The 25879-nt window shown below is 46.8% G+C and overlaps 1 protein-coding gene across 1 annotated transcript; it reads right to left on the bottom strand.

Moving 5' to 3' along the window:
• LOC147617935 (uncharacterized) lies at positions 1–25879 on the bottom strand. The gene is made up of 9 exons (XM_086776201.1): positions 25467–25879; positions 25132–25317; positions 24958–25028; positions 24710–24857; positions 24355–24619; positions 24190–24258; positions 10164–10363; positions 9973–10071; positions 1–414 (listed from the first exon to the last, which is right to left on the bottom strand). The coding sequence occupies exons 1-9, from the start codon at positions 25794–25796 to the stop codon at positions 229–231; spliced, it is 1554 nt and encodes a 517-aa protein (XP_086632327.1). The 5' UTR covers positions 25797–25879; the 3' UTR covers positions 1–228.

Genomic DNA, 25879 nt, shown 5'->3' on the forward strand with positions numbered 1-25879 from the left:
CGTAGTTTGCTAAAGACCATTTAAGTTTCATCGTTACCATTTAAGTTCAAACCGTAGTTTGCTAAAGACCATTCGCTGAACATGCACATGGTTGATCATGAGAGTGAGAGATGATACAAAAGACAACCACATGGTCATTTACAACTCTTGCAGAAGTTCAATTTTCAATTTTTCCTAGTCACACTTTAAGACGGAAACAAACACAGAACCTTGTGCAATTGCATAACCTTAGATGACCCTGTTACTACCTTTAGCTAGTTTCTTTCCTTTATTTTTGTAGAGCGTATCAATGTGACCACTGTCCTGTAGCCTCTTTGACAGTATGTATAAACGTTTCCAAGCTGCCCGTAGCGCCTTCTTCTCTGAGATTATTGCTCGCTGTGCTTGCATTCGTGCCCATGGCAAGCATTGTACCTGCACCAATCAGCATCAAAATAAGTACTAAAGACTCTCTCTCTCTCTCTCTCTCTCTCTCTCTCTCCTGTTCGATCTGTTCCAACGATGCCGCCTCCTCTGTTCCAGTCGCTCCCCCCGGGCATAGCCCTAATGTCCAGCGGAGGGGGCTGGGGAGGGCGGGGGTGTTAAAGCATAACTTAGGACATATACTAACCATCCAGCAGCTCATCAGCTTGCAGTGGTATGCTCCAGCTCCCAGTCCAACAGCTCCACCATCATCCACCAGCCCAGGCAGCAATCGTCAATAGCTACAGCACAACGACTCCAAGAGCACAGTTTCTGTCAAGAGCATAGTTGCCATCAACACCTTTTCAGCAGTCGCCGATAACTACAGCAACTTGAGACCATCAAGAGCACTCGTCACCGCTTGTCCGCCTCCTATCTGTTGAGATATCAAGTTCAACTAGTGTTGCAGACATTGATAACCCGCCTGGGTGATAGCTTCTGCACTTATGCCACTGGCACGGTTGGTGAGATTATGGTTGATATGCCACCAGTGGTGGACGACAAGCTGTGTGACAGCCACTTTGGAGTACTAGAGTTATGGCATAATTATAGCACCAGCTCATATAGTCGGGTTCACACTAAGGACCAACCATTGTATGTTATACTAGGACATTCTTTTATCTCTTTATGTTAACGGTTGTACAGAAGAGAAGAACAAAGAAGAAAATTCAATCATCCATCTCTCTCGTGTGTGTGTGTGTGTTTGCCTCCAAGGAACTCAAGCTCTCCCCTTCCCCCGTATTCTCTTTATGGTATCAGAGCTCCAGTTCATTTGAGAGCTAAGGAGGCAAGCAAGAGGTAACGACAAATGTCTTCAAGTGGATGAAGGGAACCTTGGAAAAGCTTCCCCGATGGTTCAGCTTGAGAAAGGAACGTTGAAATTACGGTTTTCAACCAAAAAACCAAAAAATACAAGAAATAAAAGGACTGTTTTGCTTAATCTCAATAATTGGGGGTGTGTAGGAGAGTGAATACCACCTAGAAACACTCTTAGAAGCTTGGAAAATACACTACCAAGCTTGGATATGGTATTGGGAAAGAGAAAAGTGCAGAAAATACAACCACAGAGCCTTATGAAGGAGGGCACCAACTTCTAGAGAGAGATGATGCGATGTCCACCTTGAGTAAAGGCAGAGAGGGCAAGTGAGTTGGGGTGCAGGCTGAGATGGAAACATGGTTGGTTGCTTTGTTTAAACAAAGGAAATAAGGTCTAGGCAGTGAGCATTGAGCTTTGTCCACTTCGGAACATCAGTGTGGGCGAACACAAGGCTGGTCATAATTTATAAGTGAGTTTTGGTCGCCTAAAACTTACTAAAGTGTGTACAATGCTAGATTGTAAGGCTGGGTTTTGACCAATACTTACCACTTGTCACAGGCCACATAACCGTGTCGGCACACAGTTTCACGCATAATGGCAAATGAACCTGCGGTAGTAAGAGCATAATCCAAGAAAACTACGAATCTCATGTACCAAACTCAATTCAAGCCAATTCTGAATTGCATCAATCTTTACAAGATCCATTCTCACTCCATCTTTGAACACAATATACCCAAGATAGTGTCTTTGACAAGAAGAATTCACTCTTCTTTGCGTTTATGAAGAGTTTATGCTTACGGAGTTCTTCAAAAACAATAGTCAAATGAGCTCTATGCTCTTCTTCCGTCTTCGAGAAGACTAGGATGTCATCAAACAAGACACCTGTAAATTTCTTGTACGTACTGAACATGTGATCCATCATTCTATTGAATGTAGCCAAGGCATTCGTAAGACCAAAAGGCATAATAAGATACTCACAAAGCCCAAATCCTCTCCTGAAAGCAGTTTTATGTAAATCCTCAGACACCACACGCACTTGATGATACCCACTCTTGAGATCAATTCAGCTAAAGCATGCCGATCCATCCAACTTGTCAAGGATGTCATCTATGTGTGGAATCGAAAACCGATTCTTCATGGTGAGCTTACTCAAAGCTCTATAATCCACACATACGAAAAGATCCATCCTTCTTTTGAACCAAGAAGACAGGTAAACAATATGGGAAAGAGCTTGGCTGAACCAAACCCTTCCCTGCTTCATAATCTCCTCTCTTTGGGATGCACTCACACGATAGGCTGACCTATTGTCACATGCACTCTGCACTGTAGTGCATAGTGACAAGCTAGCTCATCATCAGCAGTGCGACATTTGTACAGTATTAGTTCCATTCAAGATGATATTTGTCGTACGCCGTGACCCCATTGTATATCCTCAGTCCAGGATACGTCAGGCACGAGCTACGTAGGTCATTCTCAGCCATAGTCAGTCAGTCAGTCTAAGTCCCTTAACCCACTTAAAGAGACGCATTCATGCATATACAGTCAGTAGAAACCTTAGGGTTTGCATCAAAAAGCCTCCTGCATATTGCACATCATTCATGCATAGCATCTAGACCATTGCAGGAACCTCAGATAGCATCTAGGAATTATCCAAGATTTATCTAGGATTTTTCTAGTATTTTTTCCATCATTTTCAACATTTATGCATCATCATTAAGCATTTAATGTTTATACAGTCGGCCAACATCTAAAGCCAACCGACTAGCAACATCACTAGTATAAATAGAGGCTTTGCACAATCATCTATTCATTCATCATATTCAGCAAGAGAGCCATCAAGCGCTTGTCATCCTCAGCATAAGGAGCATAGGCGATTGCAGTTTCAGCCATCTCTCTTTATTAGCGTTTGTCTCCTACAGCTAGGCGCCTCAAACGCATGAGCATTCAGCCATCTACATTAGTAAAATGCAAGAGTTCAGCATTCAGCCTTCAATCCATCTTGCGTTTTCTGCATCCATGTAGTTTTCAGCATTCATTAATTCATCGTTTTGCTCCAGCCACTTGGTGAAGGTAAAACGTAGCATTCTCATTCATTTACAGCATTCATATACAATCTAGAACAGTCCCAAACAGCCCCTCTCTCAGCCCTAGCTTTGCATCCCTCCCTCGTACCATTGGGAAGAGTGCATAGGCTCGAGATTGGACATCTTTGGTGCTTCTACAGCAGTGCACAGTTCAGCCCAACACTTGGTTTTCAGAGGTCTTGCGTTTGGCTTATTGTCAGTCACACCGTCAGTCTCTTTAAAGATAATAAAGCAAATACTATCTCGGTAACGAGATAGGGGGCCCTTCAGTGGGTAATTCGGGACCCCATACGGTGTATAGTTCTCATCTCTCTCTCATATCTCTCTAAAGCTTGAAGTATTAAAGTGGATTGATAAACTCACGAAACTCAAGATATAGAAGACGGTGTGAGCATTTGCGTGACAAGATCCTCCAATACGAAGACTTCCGCTGCATGTTACATTGGTATCTACAGAGGAGAGTACTCATCAGCCGGAAGACATTTTCCCCAAAGGAGACCTTGCTCTTCCGTATACCGCAGACACCATAGCTCTCTTAGAGCTCAGAACCAGCTGCTCATGGAGCGTCTCCAACTCTTGGAGGCAGCAGCAGCACGTCCTCCTCCGCCTCCAGCAGCACCAGACTACATCTCCCTCTTCTTTCAAATGGAACAACAAAGGAGAGAGGATGAGGCCCGAAGGAGAGAAGAAAAAGCAGAAGCAGAAGCAAGAAAACAACAAGAAAAAGCAGAAAGACGAGACTACGAGGAAGCCCAACGCAAGATCGATGAAGACCGGCGTCAGGCTGAACTCGCCGCTCGGGAACATCAACGTGACCTTGATCGAGAACGTATGCTACTCGAGCACCAACGGGAAAAGGGGGCCATACACTTGAGGTACCAGCATCTCTCCTCAGTATCCCCAGCCATAGGTGTCACCAGCCCGCAGTCCGCAGCAACATCAACCACCGTCATTCACAGTCAACCAAACTTCAATAAGTATGATGGTAAGTGTGATCATTCAACAGTTAATCAATTCATTCATCAGTTTAATGCTCATTTTCCATTAGCTAGGATCACAGACCCACAAGATAAAGTCCACTTAGCGGCTCCCCATCTCACTGGTGAGGCAGTCACTTGGTGGCAGCATTGGTCTAGTATTCATACAGACCAGACCACAGGTGTCACAGCCTTTGACTAGGACATCTTTGTCCATGACCTAAAGACCAGATTCCTCCCGCCCCAGTACATGACCGGTATGGCAAATGAGTTCTATGGACTCAGACAGAACGGATCCCTAGTGCTTCAGTTTTCCGGAAAGGTTATTACTTTATCACAGAAGTTAGGGTTATCTGCGCATGCCAAGATGGAGCAATTCATTTGTGGATTAGATCCTAATATTCGGTTCACAGTTCGTAACTTTGAACTCAGTACATATGACCGAGCTTTGACTCTCACTCAGAATGAAGAAATGAAGATGAACGGAGGCAAGCCCAAGCAGTCATCACAGTCCAGTACCAAACCCCAACCGGGGAAGAGTAATTCGTCTTCTAAAGACACTAAGACAGACAACAGTCCTAGCTCTAGTTCAAGGGGTAAGGAACCCATGCCTAAGAAGACCCCTGAGGAAAAGGCTCAAGCATGCATTACTGGAGGTTATCTTCTTCCAGAGGAGCAAAAGAGGTATCAGTCAGAAAACAGATGTTTTTTTTGTCACATCATAGGGCATGGTAAGAAGGATTGTCCAAAAAGGCAAGCGGAGCAAGCCTCCAAAGAGCCTTCTGCCACTGTTGCCCGCAGTATCCCCCACTCCTTCAGACCCGCCTGCTACCACAAACGCAATTCAAATCTTACCTTCTATGCATTCCATGCCATCCGTGGTACTTGATGCTAAGCAGGAGGGTGAGGCAACAACCACACAGAAAAGCCTAATCCAAGCTTATGGCTCTGCCAAGGGCCAACAGTTCATAATCCTTTTTGACATGGGCAATTCTGAGAACGCCATCTCTCCCCAGTTGGCTACCAACATGAGCTGTACCTTAGTACCCTATCATTTGGAGGTAGACGGATTTACACCTGGTCTCTGCACCCACATATCTCAACAGGCACAACAGTTTTCTTTTCAAGTTCAAAAGGCCTCATTCCAGCGAGATTTCATTGTCTCTCCTCTTTTGGGATGTGACATGATCTTAGGAATCCAGTGGTTTCGTCAGTATGAACCTATTCCCAATTGCGGGCAGGACACATTTATTATCTCTAAAGGTTTTCCTTTCTATAGCAGTGCACAGTTCAGTCCAACACTTGGTCTTCAGAGGTCTTGCGTTTGGCTTATCGTCAGTCACACCGTCAGTCTCTTTAAAGATAATAAAGCAAATACTATCTCGGTAACGGGATAGAGGGCCCTTCAATGGGTAATTCAAGACCCCATACGGTGTACAGTTCTCATCTCTCTCTCTCATATCTCTCTAAAGTTTGAAGTATTAAAGTGGATTGCTAAACTCGTGAAACTCAGGATACAGAAGACGGTGTGTGCATTTGTGTGATAGGATCCTCCAATATAAAGACTTCTGCTGCATGTTACACCTATCAGGTGGTGAGCTACCTCGCACAAGATCAATGCAATGATCTTCAGGACGTACAAGTGGCAACCCATTTGGTAACTCATCAGCAAAACAATCATTGTACTCTTGCACGAATTTCAACCTATGACTACTAAGAGCGTTTACATGCACATTAGTTTCTTCAACATGATTCTGTACAAAAATCAATTACGCAAAAACACTCTTTTTCATTAGTTTCTTAATTTGTACATGAGATACAATGGGAATGGTATCACCTTGTTCACCAGCATCAATCACATGCTCTCGGCCTTTATGCATGAAAGTGATCACGTTTGTCTTATAAGTCTTGCACAGATCAATGTGCGTGTGCCAAGGCTTTCCAAGCAATACATCATGACCATTTAAAGGCGCTACAAAAAGGTTTTCATGATCCACATAGCCTTGAATGTGTATATGCAACTTGCCAACAATCGACATAACCTGTACTTCTCTACCAACAAAGGCAGCCCCTGGTTCAATTTAAGGACCTATGTTCCCCACCTCAATACCCAAATCAGCTGCCATCTGTATAGACATGAAGTTCTCAGTTGCACAATCATCAAACATGAACAACGCGGGCTGATTCTTAAGCTGTCTCCAAACTTTACATACAACCCTGTCTTTGCCATCATGTGAAGTCTTCCCCTCCACATCGAGAACCATATGCACATTGGGCTTTGGTGCATTCACATTATCACGCTTCTTGTTTGGGCATGCTTTTGCAATATGCTCGTGCTGCCAAAAGTAAAGCATTTTCCCTCGCTCATATACTACCCTTTTTGCTCAGCAATGAGACTAGCATAGGCAACTCTTGAGCTATCATTGCCATGGCATGATCCATAAAGATTCATATTTCTTGGCTTTCAAACAGTCATGTGCCAATGGATCCTAGTGGTAGAGCTTCAATTCTTCTTGTTGTGCATAAAGAAGAGCCTGCATACGACAAAGTTCAGCCCTTAAGGCTATGGACTCTCCTTGCATTTTCACTTTACCACGGGACGGATGTCCCACATGTTCTTATTCCTTGGTATGCACCACATGAGTTTGCACTTCTTGTAAAGCATTGGAAGCATGCATTTCATTGTCCCCGCCTCTTGTGTAGGCATCTTCAACATTCATTGTACAATTGTCTATAGTGTGCTAAGTGTAGAGATAGCTAGTGTTTGCGATGATCGTCTTCCACGATGGAAGTGAAAGAGAACCGTATGCTCTGGTACCAATATAATTCCATCGATCGGTGTAAACACATGGCTAGTCATAATTTATAAGTGAGTTTTGGTCGCCCAAAAATTAATGTGTACACTCACTTTTAAATTAATGGTGGATTCTAAGGTTGGGTTTTGACCAATCCTTACCTCCTGTCACATGCCACATAACCATGTCAACGGACAATTTCACACGTACGGTTCACGGGCAGGCGTCCCCTTACCTAAAACTACACATTGGTCAAGCAAGTATGAAAACAGCACGCAAATTCAATTTGCAGGCAAGCACATTATGCAATGCAACATTGGTATGGACAATCCCCGTTCATAAGACTATACCACAATCGGCGTGTTCCAAGCAAGTTCACGAGGTACCAAACCCAATGGAGCACCAATCCTCCGAGCATTTCCAGGTATGTACACAGGCACAAGTCCCAACGGAAAGCCAAGTCCAATGTATATACATAATGATAAAGCACGGGTGAACCAGTTAGGTGGCCAAATGGTGACAATTAGGGTTAACTGGGATAAGGGTTAAGGCTTAATTGAGAGGTTTATACATGGACTAAGAGCGCAAGCAAGAAGAGGTCTAGATTGGCTAAGAGCTTATAATTAGTGTGGAAAGGGTCACTAAGGGTGACTGGGAATTCATTGTTTGGTTAGTCTTTATGGTGGTCCAGTGACCCACTTTAGCCTGGATAAATCAAAGCTGCTAGAAGATTGAATAACAAAGGCTTGAGGCATTTAGGGGGTGTGTGGGACGGGGTGTCCAAATACAACTAGCTTGTGTTACGAACAGCAATGAGGAGCCTGAGGCACTTGCAAGTGAATACTACTTCAGGTGAGACCGGGCCTCAGATTGGCTCTGGATTGGTGGGGGCCCTCTGCTTAATCCTGTGACAGCAAAGCTGTATCATCATATGAAAGAGGCAGAGATGAATTGGGATCATCTTAACAGGCTGGGGAGAGTGCGCTTCTCTGATAGGTGTTGGTCATGGAGATGCAATATGCTGTGGTCATGGAGATGCAATATGCTGTGCAGATCTGGGTTGTCCCTACGCATGGTTGTCTTCCTTTGGAGAGTTATGGTGGGAGCCTTGCCTATAAGTGATGAAGTGTAGTGCAGAAGTATTGCTTTTGGGGGATGCCCTAGATGCAGGACATCTAAGAAGAGCTCTTGGCATGGCTTTTGGAGCTAACCTACTCTCAGACGCATGTGGGCACACATGTCAAGATGGTGTAAGAGTGTGTTTGGTTGCTATGTGTCTTGGTCTGATTGGTTGCGTGACAAAAGCATAGGTCCCTCTCATGAGGACAATGTGTTAGAAGTCATCTCCTGTCCAGTTTTATACACCAGGGCCTTTGTTGTGGGTGTGCCCACCCTTATGAGGTGTTTTATCATTTTTCCCCACTCTCCGCATTTTTTCCCCTATTTTTCCCATTTTTTCTATGGCTTGGGAGGTAGCCCTAAGGCGGCTGGAGGACCAGTAGTTGGCCGACTGCCCAGACATCAGCCGTGGACTTCTGTATGCTGGCCGATTGGATGTATGCAGTCGTGGGCCTCATTTGCTGCTGGCCGACTATTGATGCAGTTGTGGAGCCTTTTTTTTCAGCAAGCCGACTGCTGATGTGGGGGCATATAAATAGGCCCCCAGCCCCCATACCACTTAGTGTATCATACCGGGATCTTCTTGTGTATATCAGAGCAGAGTTACAAGCCTATATCTCTCTCTCTCTCTCTTGTGCTGTTTTTCTGCATGCATTTTTTGCTCTTGTGTTCCCAGATCTGGTCATCATCTCCGCTGCGTATTCTGACATGGTATCAGAGCCCTAGGCTCTACATAGGTCTTGGGATTTGTGTGGGCAAGAGGGGGACTGTTTTGTGGCTGATTGGTGGACTGTTTTGGACTGTTCGGGAAGAGGAGAAGCAAGAGGACGGCGGGCTGATTTGCTGGACAGCCACTTGCAGGTTTTAGTTCTTCTTTGTTGCCACCCACCCACCCTTTTCAGAGGACATCCCCGCAATGGCAGATCTGTTTGAGATGGCCGAGAGACATGTGAAGATCCCGACACCCCCCACGTTCCCGGTGGACCGTCAGTTGGACGGCAGCCAACAGGAGATGGGTCCACTTCATATGCTGTCCGACAGCCCCTGGTTCTCTCCACCAGGTTTTCCCTGCCCATACAAGCATCACAGGCTCCTGATCTGGTTCTATTCATGTTCCTTATCTGTTGCCCCTTCAGGAATCAGCTCTGGGATCAGCCCTGCACATGTGGCCTTTGTTGCTAGCTTAGCTTGTGTGTTTCTGCTGGCAGCTTAGCTTGTGTGCTTCTCCTCTTGTAAGTTTGTCATGGCCATCTTATGGCCCATGCAGTACTGCAGTAGGAAGGACAGTCTGTGTGTCTGTGATTTTGCCTGCATAGGGGATATATAATATACACAAAATTTTCTCTCAAAAAAAAAGGAGATTGTAGTGGACATGTTGTTCTGTCGAGAAACTGTTCAGAGCAGCAAGACTACCTATTGATCAGTCTGGAAACCAGATTCCAGTCATCAAGGAAAGGAAGGAGACATCAAAAGTTCAAGGTAAAAGATATGTAATGTACTAATCTCCACTTCATAATATAAGCAAAACACTTAAAGGTGGGGACCTTCAGTGGGTTTTGGCACCCGATTGCACAGTCAACTCAATAAGTACAAGGCTTCTGCATGTGACATTTTCAGGTGTGCCTTTGTCTAGGGTGCAAGGACAATCTCTTGGAAAAATAATCAATTTTAAAACAGAAACTAACAGCAAACTTAATACATGGAAATTCCTTCACTACCTTTTCCTCAATCTTACTGTTTGTATCAAGCGAAGCAAGATCTTCCTCGAGTGACGTTGGATACTGTCTTCCACAAGCTGAAAGCAATCTCCTCAAAACCTACACAAGTTTGTAGAGATGTATCAATGTATGCAGGGTGATGAGTTGATGACTAGACCCACATCAAATACCTCCTCCTCTCTTTGACATACCTCAGACTCGTTTTCCTGGCTGACTGGTTTATGAAAATAGGCCATGGAAGAGGCAGCCTTGCTGCAAGCCCATCCATCCACCTGTGATCCCGCATTCCAGCCGGCATCTGCAAGCTCTTTTATAGATGCAATGGCCACCCTAGTCCAAGCTAAAACACTTTCATCCACACCTGATTCTGTGATAGAAAAGACAGCACCATCTGTGACATGCAAATGCCAAATGATTTAAGGAATTTGATAGTGATCTCTGACCTGGTTTTCATCAGAGTACAATTACAATGCTCTTAGCTATATTCTTGCCAAAAAGAAAACCAACTTAAATGCACACTAATTGTCTATCTGTTTGAATCCTTCAACTATCATAAAGAAGGTAACAGAAAAAGCAGTAGGCACCGTAAGCTAGCCACAACATGGGTGCTGTACATGAGCTGATTATATATAGTGGGATGTAACGATGGCCCTCGTCTGACAGACTCACATGCTTTCCACATGGTGATGGTTTTGAGTAAGGTACACTATTTGATGGGGTCTCCGATCTTTGAATCTTGAGCAGACTCCTAGAGTGGACATGTTTCATGGGAGTTTCCCATTGATTTGCTCCATCATGGTAGGTCCCATAAGATTCTGGCCCATGGCTATGGCAGATGGCCATAGAGTTTTGGACATGTGTCAAGAGGTGATATACCCATGAATATGTACTACAGCAAGTGCTTGTAGGGATTTGGTCCTTTATGGCAAGTCCCCATAGGCTTTGGACCCTGCTTATGGCTATTTTGCAAATAGCCATAGACATTTGAAAATGTACTACAGCTGTAGGGATTTGGTCCATTACGACAAGTTGTCATAAGAATTTGGACCTTGGCTATGGCAAGTGGCTATAGAGACTACTTGGCACGTGCTATTGGACCCCGTTTGTTTCTAAGTTGGACCACCAGTATCCTCATTTTTGGAAGTTGCTCCAATGAGCCATGTGGCCAGGCGTGTTTACCAGACACGATATCCTTGTGGCAGTTCACGGAGCAGATGAGGACAGTGATCTGCTCACTTTTTCTATTGGATCCCATCGCAAACTTAAGAGATCTGAGCTTCCCTTGGAGGATTTCAATTGCTGCACCTTGCAGAGGGTGAGGGTGATTGGTTTTCGGGCACAGGAATGGCACATTGATCCAGCACCAACCAAGGTGGCCAAGCAAAGATTATGGCGGCCGACTTCTCACACGCCTTCAGTGGGACCTGAGAGAGTGGACTTGGCATGATCCAACGGATTGGGAGGAGACTCTAGATGCCCCCTTCTTTGCATATACTATGCGGCTAGGCCACAGGATCCAGATGCCTAAGAATAGATGGCACACCGGTAGCAACAGCAAGCATTTCCTTTCAGATTTATGGAAGAGACTATGGGACGGCTTTCAGCCTAGAAAGATCACCCTCTTTCTTTGGTTGATGGCACATAGAAGTTTGGCGGTCGGTACTTGGCTAACAGTTGGAGGTCGACCAGCAGCTTGCCCACGGTTTGGCCACCTCCAGGAGTCTCAGAGACATTGCCTTTGGGATTGCCCAAAGGCTCAGCAAATTCGGCAGCGGATTCTCCGCATCTTCGCTATGGACAGGGCACCGATCCGGATCATTACATGGGGCATAGTCGCTAGGGCCACAGAGACTAGAGTGGTCAGGCTTATGAGGAAGATGGAGAAGGGCTAGGCCTTCAAGTCTCTCACCATCGTATTGCAGCAATACTAGTAACAGACCCACCTACAGGCGACTGGCGGCCAGGCTCATGCCAAAGATGGAAGATTTGCAGTAGCATAGCAGCCTGGCACATTTGGCGTGCTAGATGCAGCAACGCCAACGAGGGTACCCACACCCCGCCTGCTGAGACCATCAGGAGCATATGGCTTGATATCATTCACACCCTCTACGGTCAGTGGGGGAAGTTACAAGGAGGTTCTGACCACATGCGAAAGCGGTGGGAAGCTTTCTTGAGACTTTGGAGGCCTGGCCCTTTCCTCACACATGGCGGTGACCCCATTTGGCATTACAGACCACAAGTGTGGTTGTTCCCCCCCCCTCCCTCCCCCCTCCCACTATATGAGGTAGCCTTCTCCTCACAGAGCGGCCAACCGGAGGAGAAGCATCTCTTCCCCTTATGATCATTTGATTCCCGCCCATAAATGAGGCGAGTTTGTATTTAGCCCTTCGTGGTTGTATCTAGCCCTTTGTGGTTGTTTTTCTTTAACTAATTGAAGGATCTTTTTCCTGGGAAAAAAAAAAAGGAACTATGGATACATCGAGAAAACTTACATGCAGCAGAAAGGTTTCTCAATGTATCCATAGTTCTTATTGTCCCATACCACCAACATATTGTTAGAAATTGTGCATCTCAGTGTATTTGGGAAATGCCTATTTATGGGTTTATCTTATTTTTCTTCCTTTTTAGTTGGTCGTGGACAGTCGGCCAGCTCCCTTGCATCACTATATAAAGGGACCTCCCATATTCACTTGTAATCCATCTAGCCTATTTGACAAGCACATGTTCTACACCATCTGCTGGCTGGTACTGCCATTGTAAAAGCCTCTTGCTACATAACATGATGTTCATTGTCTGATGTCTCTCTCTCTCTCTCTCCTTTGCTCTCCCTCTCTCCTATATATATACCTAGATGAATCCAGGAACATGCCCAAATTCACCTTTTAGGAACGTGCGTGTTATATACTCATGGTAGTCAACCCACAAGACTATATAACTACATCAACTCCATTATGCATAGTATGTACTATGGACTAGATACTACGACATCCCCACTAACGTCATCACTGCCCAAATAGTGGGTGCAGAACTCTGTATCAAGATATGCTCTCACACACGCACTCCACACACACACATACATACACATAGGAGCATATATTCACACAAAGCCCTTCGTACTGAGTTTCTGTCAAACCTCCGGAGATGCAACTTTATCATGTTTGTCTCTCCTATGTTTGTCTTCCACACTGTGCAACTTTATCATGGTATCAGTCGCTTACGTGACCGGCACTTTGTAATATGCGGAAGCTTCGGAGAAGGATCGGTACTTCAAAACTCAGAAAACAGCACTCTCTTCGCGACGGAATTAACGCACAAAACTGAAAGACGATGTGCAGAAAATAGAGAGAGAAGGGGGAGATGGAGAAGGACACAGTATTGGGTCCCAATTACCCTCTGTAGGGCCCCCACCACGGATGGTGTATTTGCTTTATTAGAATGATGTAAATCTGAAAACAAATACAAAGTACTTGACCTTTTCTTGGCTGGAAAACCTGCCCTTGACCTTCAGTCCTTCACCCCTTAGCTTTAGCACTGTTCTTGGCTGTCCTGGCCCTTGGTTGCTTGGAGCTCTTGGTGAATTATGAGATGGGATGAATGAATTATGGGCTGGGCTTATATACTACTCATATCATGCAGTCGGCTGTCTTCAGGACAGCCTCACGACTGTGTCTTGTGCAATAAATGTTTTCACACCATAATAAAGTGTTTTCACACCTGTCCAGCCTGCGCATGACTCTGGGACAGCCCCTGGCTGCTGGGCATGCTGCGCATAGGTGTGGGACTGCCCCCCCACACCTGGCCGCCTGCTGTTAGGGTTTCAGTCTCTGTCGGCTGCCTGTCCAGAGGCTCTGGAGCTGGCCGACTGCCCCTCCAGCCCTTGCCTTGGCTGGTGGGCAATGTCTTGGGCCCTCCTGGCCCCTTGGGGGTGGTTCTACACCTCCCCCATGCCCATCTAAGTATGCACATGCAAACCCTTGTCCTGGGGTAGCCCTATGGGCTGACCCCATCTCTACATGCAAACTACATGCCTACAGATGTCTGGCATCCAGTTGCAAACCAGATACACAGCACATCCGACATCATTCCAGAGGGAGACTCACAGCGCGGACTGGCACTGCTTCATGTGCAGGACAATGCACACCTGACCTTGGACTCATGTGCAGGACAATGCACACCTGACCTCGGACGACTGAGATGGATCCCTGGCTGACTCGTCCCGGACTGGGCTCACATGGGACCAGTTCACCATCCCAGGTCCTGCACCTTCTGTACAGAATGTCTACGTGGCATCCAAGTGCGGGATGCACGTGTCTCCTGGTAAGACTCCGTCACTCTGTTCGCCTCCGGTACTGAAGACGACGTCTTGGTTAACAACGACTGGAAAGGCCTTCCAAACGCTGCCTCATATGGAGTCCTGCCAATAGCTGAAGAAAAAGAGTCATTCAGAACAGCTTGAACTAAAGGCAAAAACGATTCCCACTTACCTTGCTGATCGTGGACATAACACTTCAGCACATCAAAGGCCAACTGGTTGTATATCTCTGTCTGGCCATCTGTCTGTGGGTGGAATGCATTGGAAAAATTCAACTTAGTACCAAAATTATCAAACAATGCCCTCCAAAAATGACTGGTAAACTTGGCATCTCGGTCTGACACTATGGTCCTAGGAATCCCACCAATCGGGTACCAATGCCGAATGAATAGCTGGGCAACATCCTCGGCGGTTACATTGGCCCTGCAAGGAATAAGCATCACAAATTTGCTGAACCTGTAAACAATAGTCAAACACTGTGTATTACGCTTACTCGGACTGGGAGGCAGATTTGTGACAAAGTCCATCGAAATGTCTTGGAAAGGACCCTCAGGAATTGGCAAAGGCTGTAACAACCCTATCTTCTTTCCACGAGGAGCTTTCACCTTTTGACAAATGTCACAGCGTTGTACATAAGTAAACACATCACGCCTCATCTTTGGCCAATAGTATTGCCGTTCTAATTTCTCCAGAGTCGAATTCATGCCCCTATGACCACCTGTAATGGCGTCATGGGCATCATGGAGAAGAGCTGCCCGGAATGATTTCATGACACACAGTCGGCCTTTGTAATAAAGCCAACCATCGCGTATCAGAAAATGGCATGGTCCTGTGGCATCCAATGCCTGTTCCCACTGTGTACCGAATTCCTCGGAATCCGCGTACGTGTGCTTCATGTCTTCTAGTCCTGTACCAACAAGGTCCAGTCTAGTGGTCTGAATCGCAGATACTTGTCCCTTCCTGCTCAAAGCATCGGCCACTGGATTGGCCTTTCCTGGAAGGTACTCAATCATACCACCGAACTGCTGGAATATCTGACTCCAGCGGTGCTGTCGATCACTCCACTGTGCACTAGGCATCGTCTGAATCCAGCGCAATGCCTGATGGTCAGTGCGAACCTCGAAGTCACGGCCATACAGGAAATGTTTCCAATGTTTCAAGGCCTGTATGACTGCTAGGAGTTCACGATCATAGACTGAGTAGTTCTTTTCGGCGGGCAGTAACTTACGAGACATGTAAGCTACCGGATGACCATTCTGTTGCAATACACCTCCAATTGCGATGTTACTTGCATCGGTGATCACCTGAAATGGTTCGTCCCACGAGGCAAGGGCTAAACAAGGCGCTTCTGACAAAGCCACCTTGAGGTTCTGGAATGCCTCCAACGCTCGTGGAGTCATTCGAATCTTTTGCCTCCTTGTTTTCACTCCCTTTAGCAGATCGGTGAGGTCTGCCGAGAGATCAGAAAACTTGTCAATGTGGGTGGAATATGCCTGGCATATACCCACAAATGATCTAATGTCATAAGCAGTTTGAGGTACTTCCCAGTTAACAATCTCGGCCACTTTAGCCGGATCAAGTCGAATGCCTTCGGCACTGATTATATATCCCAAGTAATGTACCTGGAACAGATAAAATTCTGACTTCTTTTCATTGATATAGAGCTCGTTGCTTTCCAGCAACTTAAGGACTTTCTCCACATCAATGTCATGCTGCTCAACTGTAGCTGAAAATATGAGTATGTCGTCCAGAAATATGAACACACACACTCCAATCAACTCCCGGAAAATACGCATCATCATGCGGTTAAATGTAGCTGGGGCGTTCGTCAAACCAAATGGCATGACCACAAATTCATAGTGGGCCCGTTCTGTACGGAAAGCTGTCTTGGGGATGTCCCCCTCAACAATCCGAACCTGGTGGTACCCACTCTTTAAATCCAATTTAGAGAACACCTTAGCTCCATTCAGCCTCTCGAGAATATAGTCAATTCGAGGCATCGGGAATCTGCTCTTGATCGTCAGCTTGTTGAGTGCACGATAATCGACACACAACCGAGAAGACCCATCTTTCTTCTTGACAAATAAGATCGGTGCTGCAAATGGCGACACGCTGGGGCGGATGAAGCCAGCTTGCAACAATTCTTGGAGTTGGCGGTCCGACTCCGATTCCATTGCCTTAGAAAGGCGATACGGAAACTTGCTCGGGGGTTCCGAGCCTAGGAGGAGATCAATCTTGTGATCCTCCGGTCTGGACGGGGGAAGCTGGGGAGGGAGACTGTCCCGAAGAAAAATCTTCTGGAACTTTTCATGGAGAACCGAGTACCTCTCGGAAGCACTGGCCACCGTTTGGGCTGTCTGGATGTAAATCATCGCACACTGTGCGCCTTTCCTAACTGCTCGCTTAGCCTGCAAGTGGCTTATGAGCGGAAAGTTTGGAATACCCGGCTCACACTTAATGGTCACAGGGGTGTTTGACACATTCCGATCAATCTGGAACGTGTGCTTGTCCCACTTGACATCAGGGAGAAACTTGTGAAACCACTGGATCCCCAAAATTATGTCTGCTCCTACAAGAGGGGCAACCATAAAATCACGCACAAACTCTATGCCCTGAATGACTAATTTAGCACCTAGAGCTTCATACTTGACGCTCGTAGTCATACCTGTGCTAAAACCCTCAACTTGTTTGTCCACCGGAGTGAGCTCGAAACGGGCACGCCTAGCGGCCTCTTCCATGATCACATCCTCCGTGCTGCCGCTGTCAAACAAGACAACGACTCTCTGGCCACCTATGTAGCCAAAGGACTTGAGCAATTCGTTGCGCTCATACTCCTGGTCATGGGCGCCCTTCTGCTTATCTTCGAGCTCCCGGCTAATAATTGCTCCGACTGAAGCACCGGGGGTTGAAGAACTAGGGGTAGCCGCTGGGGTCTGTGTGGGAGCTGTGCTCACCACGGAAGCTGTGGAGGCGGGGGCGGGCTTTGGAGGCTTCTTCGGACAATCCCGAGAAGTATGTCCTTTTGTGTGACAAAAGTAACATCTACCCTCCTTCCTGTACTGAGCAAGCTCCTCAGCACTCAACTTGCCACCTGTCTTGCCTGCCTCCGCTTTCTGGTCTGGAGTAAGCTTAGACGCATTGTTCGAGTTCTTGGAGCCAGAGGCTCCCGGGCTCTGTCCTGGGGAAGACCCCGTCTGGTTCTGGCTTTTGCCCCCCGAGGTGTTAGCCTTGGGAGAAGCCGGCTGGGAAGTCTTGGGCTTGCCACCATTGCGTTTCATTTCTGCACTCTGCGCAAGCGAGAGTGCGTCCTCAAAGGTGGCTGGTCTAAACATACGCACCTCCCATTGGATATGCGTGTCCAGGCCATACAAAAACTGCCCTTTCTTGTCCGCATCAGATAAGCCTAATTGTAGACACAAGGTCGAAATTCCATTGGCAAACTGAAGGACTGGTTGCGCATTCTGACGCGCACCCCTGAACTCGTCTTCGAGTCGCTCAAGGTATTGGGGCGGTAAAAACCGCTGCTTAAGGTCACGGACGAACTCGTCCCACCCATAAGCTGCCATACCTGATCTGGTGTGGGCATGGGCCCACTGAGTCCACCAAGGAATGGCCTCACCTTCCAAATACCAACTGGCTAAGATCACTTTGTCAATATCTGATTTCCTAACTGCGGCAAAGTAAGCTTCAAATTGATGTAACCATGAATACAGAGTAGTGGGATCGAGTTTACCATTATACTTACTGAAGTTCATTTTCTCGGGAAAATGATTCGAGGGCGCCGCCGGTGTTAATCTGGCGTCCAAAGCTCGGAGGTAACGCTCGTGTTCCACTCGTCGCATGGCTTCGTCTTCTCATTGTCGAATCTCCAATGCCCGTATCTGCATCTCAAGCAAGGAGCTTGACTGCGGCTGTGACCCCTCGAGAGGGTCCCTGTGACGAGGATCTGGTATCTGGGGTATGGAAGGAGAGGGAGGAGGAGATGGAAAACGCGACGCTGGAGAGCGAGAACGCTCCTCCAGAGCCAAAATCCGCGCCTTCTGCTCGTCCAACTTGGTTGTCTGGTCTGCGATTGCTCGCATCATCTGCTGGAACATGTCTTGTACACTCAAGCCGGGTGCCCTAGCTGGGCTGCCTGGTGCACTCTGGTCCCATGGTTCTGGTTCTCTCTCGTCGCCAAAGCTCGCCATAGCGGGAATATGCAGTTCCTTTCCGGAACGCAATCTGACCATCCACTATCTGTGTGGGAGACTTCCGGAGGCTTCCGGAGGCTAAAAACCAACCGTCCTTCGAGGGACAGGAGTCACTCCGAAAGGGGTAGTCCACCGGCGTCTAAAAACCAACCACACGAGCGAAAAATTTTCTGGTTTTCTTTGCTGAATCTTCGTCCTTGAAGTAGGCTCTGATACCACTGTAATATGCGGAAGCTTCGGAGAAGGATCGGTACTTCAAAACTCAGAAAACAGCACTCTCTTCGCGACGGAATTAACGCACAAAACTGAAAGACGATGTGCAGAAAATAGAGAGAGAAGGGGGAGATGGAGAAGGACACAGTATTGGGTCCCAATTACCCTCTGTAGGGCCCCCACCACGGATGGTGTATTTGCTTTATTAGAATGATGTAAATCTGAAAACAAATACAAAGTACTTGACCTTTTCTTGGCTGGAAAACCTGCCCTTGACCTTCAGTCCTTCACCCCTTAGCTTTAGCACTGTTCTTGGCTGTCCTGGCCCTTGGTTGCTTGGAGCTCTTGGTGAATTATGAGATGGGATGAATGAATTATGGGCTGGGCTTATATACTACTCATATCATGCAGTCGGCTGTCTTCAGGACAGCCTCACGACTGTGTCTTGTGCAATAAATGTTTTCACACCATAATAAAGTGTTTTCACACCTGTCCAGCCTGCGCATGACTCTGGGACAGCCCCTGGCTGCTGGGCATGCTGCGCATAGGTGTGGGACTGCCCCCCCACACCTGGCCGCCTGCTGTTAGGGTTTCAGTCTCTGTCGGCTGCCTGTCCAGAGGCTCTGGAGCTGGCCGACTGCCCCTCCAGCCCTTGCCTTGGCTGGTGGGCAATGTCTTGGGCCCTCCTGGCCCCTTGGGGGTGGTTCTACACCTCCCCCATGCCCATCTAAGTATGCACATGCAAACCCTTGTCCTGGGGTAGCCCTATGGGCTGACCCCATCTCTACATGCAAACTACATGCCTACAGATGTCTGGCATCCAGTTGCAAACCAGATACACAGCACATCCGACATCATTCCAGAGGGAGACTCACAGCGCGGACTGGCACTGCTTCATGTGCAGGACAATGCACACCTGACCTTGGACTCATGTGCAGGACAATGCACACCTGACCTCGGACGACTGAGATGGATCCCTGGCTGACTCGTCCCGGACTGGGCTCACATGGGACCAGTTCACCATCCCAGGTCCTGCACCTTCTGTACAGAATGTCTACGTGGCATCCAAGTGCGGGATGCACGTGACACACTTCAAGAAGGCAGTGGTAAGTTTCCTTACTGCAAGAAGTTCAGCATTTTTGGCGGCAGAAGAAGGCTTGCGTTTCTTGCTACATATGCAGCAAAGGGCTACATTTTGTGCAATTTTCCACGCGACTGTGTTTTCCTCACCACTTAGTGACTGCGTTTCCCTCCCAAAGGCTGCGTTTTCACATTGGTGGCTGCGTTTTCTTCTGGGGGTGCTGTGCTTCAGCTTTGGTGGCTGCATTTTTGAGGTGGCAGCAGCTCTTGCTCTCCTATGCTATCTTCTCCATCATCCGTTGTTGTTAGTGGTGCGTGGGCTACATTTTCAGCCCTGGGTAGCAGTGGAGGTGTTTCTTCCCGTGTGCTTCAGCCTTGCCTTCGCTTCAGAGGGGGCTGTCGGTCCTGTGCTTTCGCGGTGTTGGCGTTTGGAGCAGATCTCTGGACAGCAGTTGGTGGTCCTCTTCTTCGCATGTGGAGTGCCACAGACTCCTAGCATATTCAGCCTGCCTCTTTTTCGATGGAACTACCTACTTTGTGGGTGTTTTCCGGTAAGTTTTGGTGGCTGTTTGCTACTGTCCAGCCCCTTCCTCTCTCAGTCACAAAGGCTTGCTTTCAGAGGGGTGCTATTGTTGTGGATATGGGTTCCCTCTTGGAGGAGGCATCTATCCTTGTTTCTTGAGAGCAGGTAAGGTTTCCTTCTAGTGGACAGGCTCAGACACTTACTACTCTTCTGGAAAGCAGGTTCATTTGGCCAAGGATTGCAAGACCAAAGGTGCAGCCCAAGCCAGGACTAAGTTTTCAAAGATGGGCAATGATCATATACACAATGATGACTCTAATACTTCTAGTGTCCCCAAGGCTGCACAAGCCAGGGAGGACCTAGATGGTCAACTTCTATAGTTATACAGATAGTTCTCCCCCATGTGCTTCCAGCCATAGAAGGCGTGTGGGCGAGAGAGGGGATTGTTAGTAGCTCCATTTCTGGTGCATGGGATCCGTGAGTCGGAGTTCCAAGCATTAAAAATATCTGGCGAGACAAGTTCAATTTGGAGCTATGGACTAGATGTGTTCCACGTCTATTGCTTGGTATAGCAAAGATAATGGACTAGATGAGTTCCAAGTTCATTGTTCGAGGTTTTGGGACGTGATGTGTTCACAATCCACTGTTCGGGGATAATAAGCGCGGTGTGTCCAAAAGCTCATCATTTTATTCTTGGAGTTCACTGCACACTCGTGTGGGAATTCGGAGTTCAAGGCGGCATTTTGTTTCGAGGACACAGGTTGGCAGGTGCTCTTTCCGAGGTGTATCCAGTACAGCGCAGTACTGCAGTGTCCATGGTTGCATCTTCATCAACTTGGGGACCCTACAAAGGGTATTCGGACCCAATGTTGTGTCCTCTTCTCCCTCTCTCTCTCTCTATTTTTCTGCACATCTATATTCAGTTTTGTGCGTTAATTTCGTCGCGACAAGTGTGCTGTTTTTATGAGCATTGAAGTTACCGATCTCCCCCAAAGCTTCTGCATGTTACACAAGGACAATGTGGTTGATCTGTTCACCAAACCACTTCCAAGAGCTACTTTGGAGGTGTTACTTCAAGGTGCTAGTATTGGACCACCCATTTGGCGCTAAAGAGGAGGTGTTGGAAAATATATCATCTCCAGATGGTCTACATGTACCCTAGCATGCTTATACTAGTCATTTCTATGAGGCCTTGCATTAGCATATCTACCAGACATCATTTAGGAATTTCTAGCATTTTATAAGTCCTTTTTAGGCTATTTATGGCATATTTTGTCATGTGCATGGATATGCCATGGACATTCTCAAAGATTATCCAGAAGAGGGTAGCCAGAAAAAGACAGTAAGAACCAAAATTTTGGAGCACAAGCCAGAATTTTGGATTCAGAGCGATTCAATCCCATATGATGGTGTATAGGTTCAAGGTACACGAAAGTACACGGATGCAAAGCCCAAGGCAAGGAACACAGAATCGGGAAGAGCTCCTAGGAGGTTTGTTGGTGGTGTTCCACAGAGCCAGAGGGGATGGCAGTCCTGTGAGCCAGATATGTTCTCGAGCAACGGTCCCAAGGGAGGTCCAAGGGGTGATGTGAGTGCCAGACTCATTTCTCAGGAATGAAGACCAAGACAGTGTTTAGAGTCAGGGCAAGAATGGATTGGGGACTAGATGGAATAGATGCATAGATCTTAATATGAGACAGAGTGGTTTGGGAGACCGAGCCAGGCTTTCAGAGAAAAGGGTTGCCAGGGATGGATGGATGACAGAGGGACTCCGGGAATAGAGTGGGATGATGACAGTCATCCAAGAACATGTTGGAATCCCGTCATCAAGTTTAGCAGAGGGGGATGTCATGTGCATGGATATGCCATGGACATTCTTGGAGATTATCCAGAAGAGGGCAGCCAGAAAAAGACAGTAAGAACCAGAATTTTGGAGCACAAGGCAAAATTTTGGACTTGGAGCATGGCATGGAAGAGGCTGTCGGCTGCCAAGACTGCTGCTGTCGGCTGCAAGACCAGGGTGTCGAATGTACCAGAAGAAAGGGCTGCAGGCGCTTTAGCGTTTGTGGAGAACCAGCATGGTCAAGATGGCCAACCAGCATTTATGGAGAAAATAGGCCTAGTCGGCTGACCGACTGTAGTACTCCTATGATCCAAGAGCCTATAAAAGGTATACAGTGCTCATTGTGTTAGGCATTCAACTCATTAGGGGTTGGGTCTTTAGGGTCCATATTAGGACTAGAATTTTGGTGATGTTCACCCTTTTACAAGGCAGAAGCCTAGGGCTGTGGGCTGAGTACCTTTTTGAACTATATTAATATACTGAATTTCCAGCATCTCTCTCTCTCTCTACTCTCTCTTCATATCTGCGTTTTGCATCAGCATGTTTCCAGGAGTGTTTAGGGCTGAAAGAAGACCCCCGAAGCTTCCGCGTGTTACACATTTATGCCTCACGACTGCTGTCAGCCTGCTATAGCTGGCCGACTAGCTCATATGGGAGATATATAAGGCTTTACACCTCATTCTTACATATTTGCTGGAGGAAATTGGTTGTTGCAACAGCCTCTTATGCTTGTAAGCACCTATGGGCTTCCCTCATGCTCATTTTCAGCAATAATCAACTGTGTACAGTCTTCTACAGTTTGTACTTACGCCTCCAACCTATGTTTTTCTCTTTCTTTCAGCATGAACCTCTCTCTCCCCATCATCATTGAAGCGTGGAATTCTTCATCATCGCCGTGCTATTGTTCCAAAGCGATGCTGGTGTCACCCTATGCCATATCATCAACCGGCCGTACATTGTACGGATCCACACAGTTTGTACAAAACTGTGCGGCGCTGCTGTTCTGCACCGACTGGCTGTTGTCATGCTGCCATGTGGATCTGTTCTAGTCCGTACACATCTGTACGGCCTTTTGGACTGTTTCTACTCCGGATTTGGCGTCTAATCTGCTGCTGAACATCATAAACTTCATCATCTACACTTATCACTTGTGTACCTCATTTACAAGCTTGGGGTACATTGGATTTCATGCGGGAAGATCAAACTTATGGAGAATTTGTGCTTTTGCTCAAGTTTTGGGCAAATTTCCCCTTGGATTTGGTACTAGCCCGATGATGGATCTTGTGAGCCATCCCCATGGTGTGCTTAGCAACGGGATCTTGTGCCTTGACATCGACCAAGACATTGATTTCTACATCGGCATATTTGTTTGCTTTTGTATTCATTGATGTATTGATCTTGGCTTGCGAGCCCATGGATTGTTCCAGAATAAATTCTTGAAAGGGGGCAGGGCCTGTTCCCCACTCAGTGTGTGTCGTATGTGCAAAGTTCTCTAAACCCTACACTGTCCCTCACTCTATTTTCTCTCTCTATTTTTCTATCTCTTGGATACGTGGCGGAATCTGTCATAGCATGCCCCACTGGGTTTATACCTAACAAAGGACTTCATTTGTCCCAATCTATGGAGAAGAATCCCAAGGAAAGATATTACCTAGAATAGCATCACTCTGATTCCCAAAAGAAACATTAAATCCCATCATCACGAAGTTGATCAATCTAAGGAAACTTGTAAATCATCCACCCTTGGGATCTCCCAAAACAATGCTCGATCCCCAACCTAGAGATCTAATATCTATGGATCAAGTTCTCTCAAAAAACCTCTTCTCAAATATACGAGACTCTAGAGTCTCTCTATCTCAAAAACATCAAAACAATCAATAGAAGCTTCAAAAGAGCCTAAAACGATCCACTTAATACTAAATTATCACCTGCGCAAGCATGCTACAAATGTATTGAAACAATCCTTGCGATAATCATCCAACATTTACTACGAAAATGGGCTTGAGCAGCATACATGTTAACCAGAGATAACACAGAAATTTGATTGGCATACCTGGTGGAAGCCCAATAGCATGCAAAAGGGCCTTATTTGTCTTGCTTCTAATGGGACCCAAGACAGTAGCCTGCAGAAGAGTTCAAGCTTTCAAATGATTGCGAAGGCTAATCCAATCCTCACTACACATGCAAAATTGCATCAACTTAGCGAAAGAGACACCTCCCGGTAAATCGACAGAGTAATTCTGGTTTTTGTCGTCCACAAAGCCATAGTCCAGCAACAACTGAGAGGGAGAAAGATTGGGTCCATACGAGTCAAAAACTTGCTCCCCTTCCTCATAACTTATGTGTGCACTTAAGCAAGCAACTCTTTTGCTGCAATCGTATTTAAGACATGACTCCTTTCCAGCTGAACTACTATGGTTTAACATGTCAGCCCAAGGAACAAGAACAGTGGAATGGCTTTCATCACTCCATAAATTGTCACCCTGAGTAAGACAACAATGAGACACATAAGCTTCGTAAGTAGCTTGAGCAACTTCAAGAATGTTATGTTTTGGTAAAGAACAAAGAATTGCCTGTTTGTTAAGGTCCAAAGAGAATGCTCGACTGAGCAAAATGGATGCTGCCCACCGTACAGACGTCTCAGTTATGAAGGAGTTACTGCCTGAAGTAAAAGATACCAGTGCGCTTGCACCAGCCACAAGTATGGCTTCGTAGTCCTCCCTGAAACCCTTGAGAGTCTGACACATTTAGTCTTCCAAAATCTTCATCAAACAACAGGGAGAGCGAGAAAGCCATATTGACACTGCAGGATAATGCGTACTTGCATTGAGCAAACCTGCCCTCCAGTTTTGAAAGCATGGGTGATCCTGCTAGCCACTCTTGGCACAGACCCTGGAGTGAGTTATCAAATGGTGAATTAGAACTAACATGGCATATGCACATGTTCAGCTGGATCAAAGGAGTAACAATTACATGCATAACCTTGCAACAATACCTCTGGCCACATCAAGGGATGGTGTTCGGCCATCTCCAGCTCGGTAGGAAGCAATGCAATATATGGATGCCACATGCTTTTACAGCCTTTAGCTCTCTCAAACAACAGATGCAAACACATGCCCTGCCAAGGCGTCATCTCCGCCCGCTTGATAAGAGGACCGACATGAGAACAAGCAAGGGCAGTCTGCAATCAAAGTTCAAAGTATAAGCTGTTTGCCGCAAGGTTAAGCTTCACTGTAATACATACTGAGCGCTCAACCTTAATCCCAAGGTTAAGGTTGAGAGGATTCATGTGGACCCTAAATGCAACATAAGCACTGTTTGGGAGCTCACCTCATCAGACATGAATGCTTGGAGGGGCACTTGGACAACAACTTGTCCTTTCTGGACTCCACCCGGACCTGTGATGGTTCCAAAGCCTGGAGTCACAGCACCTGGAGGGAAGGTGTGGAGGCGCAGGTTGCATTGGTCGTGCCCCATTGCTTGGAGCCACGCTGTAAAATCTGCTACCTTCTTCTCTTGATCGCCTACCATGGCGGCGTTGCTTGTGCAAGATGCAATAGCTTCAACGCGGCCCGGGCTCCATTGCTTGCGCCCTGGTTTTGCATTTGAAGGAAAAGGGCGCGAGTGCAAGAACGGCTTTAGCGTTAAGGTGACCTCCATGCACACGTTCTGCGCAGTGCACAGTGTTCCGGATGGGGATAAAAAGTGTTTCTCTCTCGCTCTGTGTAGCTTTTTTTTTTCCC

This window comes from Cibotium barometz, chromosome 36 (genome assembly GCF_041138505.1).
Source record: "Cibotium barometz isolate CiBa-2024 chromosome 36, ASM4113850v1, whole genome shotgun sequence".
Lineage (NCBI taxonomy): Eukaryota > Viridiplantae > Streptophyta > Polypodiopsida > Cyatheales > Cibotiaceae > Cibotium > Cibotium barometz.